This window comes from Guillardia theta (assembly GCF_000315625.1).
Source record: "Guillardia theta CCMP2712 unplaced genomic scaffold GUITHscaffold_685, whole genome shotgun sequence".
In the NCBI taxonomy this organism is placed as follows: domain Eukaryota; class Cryptophyceae; order Pyrenomonadales; family Geminigeraceae; genus Guillardia; species Guillardia theta.
The window spans coordinates 1-1727 of NW_005434049.1; the positions used below are offsets into that span (position 1 = coordinate 1).

General features: G+C 57.7%; 1 protein-coding gene across 1 annotated transcript; it reads left to right on the forward strand.

The window, feature by feature from the left end:
• Positions 1–502: 502 nt before the first annotated feature.
• GUITHDRAFT_123025 (hypothetical protein) lies at positions 503–1137 on the forward strand (the record flags this gene model as incomplete). Its single annotated transcript, XM_005817681.1, has 5 exons — positions 503–520; positions 578–735; positions 788–884; positions 929–965; positions 1010–1137. 5 exons carry the CDS (start codon positions 503–505, stop codon positions 1135–1137), a joined length of 438 nt encoding a protein of 145 aa, XP_005817738.1.
• Between the last annotated feature and the right edge of the window lie 590 nt (positions 1138–1727).

The window sequence follows — 1727 nt, forward strand, 5'->3', positions numbered from 1 at the left end:
CCTTCATTCTGCAGTATAGTCCCAGCCATGCTTCGCGGGGAGGCGATATGCACGAGCCAGAGGCACACCACATTTACCCGCAAGTTCATTCAAGAGAGCGGGCCCACAACAGAAGAAGCGCCAAGTAAGTGGTGAACAGGTGGGAGGAAGTGAACGACCATGGGTTCGATTTGTTCTTCGGAGTGGATAGTAAGCGATAATTCGTGTCGTCAGAGAAGGTGGAAGGTGGATGGAAAAGGCAGGAGGGGGGCGGATGAGGGAGGGAAGGGGAGGGGCATGGTTGAAGATCGCTGAATTGATGCTGGTGGCATCAGGCGAATGAGATTGAAAGGCACAGGATCTACGAGCGTATGATCAACCTTGGACGAAGCTTGCTTCAGGATCGCTGCTCCTCCCCTCCCCTCCCCTCCCCTCCTCTTCTTCACTTCTCCTCTATTCGCCTCCCTTCCCTCTCATATCTTTCCAGGTTCGAAGCGCGTTCCGACATCAGCCGCCGCCACAGATGGAAGCGCTCCTCAAGGTAGCGTCCTCTCTTCCCTTCCTCTCCGCCGCTTCGTCTCATTCCCCTGCCCGCTAGACTCTCAAGAGCGCGCTGGCGTTCATCGAGGTCTTCGATGGTCGGGGTTGGTTCATGCGCGCCCTCAAGTCTTCCTCCGACAAGTCGGCCCTCGAGAGCTTCCACCACGCCATCACAGCTCACTGCACGGACATGTCGCTCAGCTTGCAAGTGGCTGCGTACAGGCGAGATGAGTAGGAGGGGGGAGACGCGGGAGTGAGCTGCGAGCAGGGACGAGCATCTGATCCTCAACGAGGTCGTCGAGAGGATTTCTTGGCTGCAAACCCTGCAGAGGAAGATGCTGGAGACGCAGAGCCAGACAGGGAAGGTGACTTGACGTCTCCGTTCCCTCGGCTTCTCTGACTGCAGCAGGTTGTCGTCGACGCCTCCCGCAAGGTCGAGGATAGCGGTTGCTCAACTCACAGGAGGGGGGCGCGAGTGACAGCCTGGCAGATCTCATGACCAAGCTCGAGACCATCGCAGCTCAGCAGGCGGCACAGGAGGAGCTTCTCCAGCGTTTGCTAGGTCAGGTTCCGGACGTACAAGGCGGTGACTCGACCCAAGATCTTGCGGCTGCTTAGAACCCTTGCTCAGCAACTCCCAAGCTCATTCAAACTGAGAGCTGAGCTTGTTCCGACTGAATCGCAAGGCAGCAGACCCTCTGCAGGAGGTTCTACTACTACTCCTACTCCTACTCCTACTCCTCGATCGCTGAAGGTATCGGCGTGTTCCCTTGTCGTTCTGTGATATTGAGCATTACCACGGTTGATTACAAGGAGATTCTTTACCCGACCCTTGTCGGATACCTAAACTCCTATCCACCCCTAAGTCCCCTAGGGAGCAAGTAGGCGAGCTCGGACCAGCCGCGAGCACTCCAGTGGCGTCGAGCTCTCCGGAGGCATCAGACGTCACAGTGATGGACGGAGAGGCTTCGCCAGCGCCATTCTTGATGCTTCCACCTCGTGTGTGCCTGGAGGTTTAGCTTGTTCCTGCTTTGTTTTGCTTGAGGCACTTTTTACCTTCTGCCAGTAAATCCTATATACCTCGGGCGACGGTACCGTCAGCATGGGCCTAGCTTCCATGTGTCCGCTGCCCCAGGCGGACCCCCGGGCAGCGCCGGCTCCTTGTCGGCGGCTGCCCTTTCTCCGTCCGCGGCCTCTGCGTCGACTGA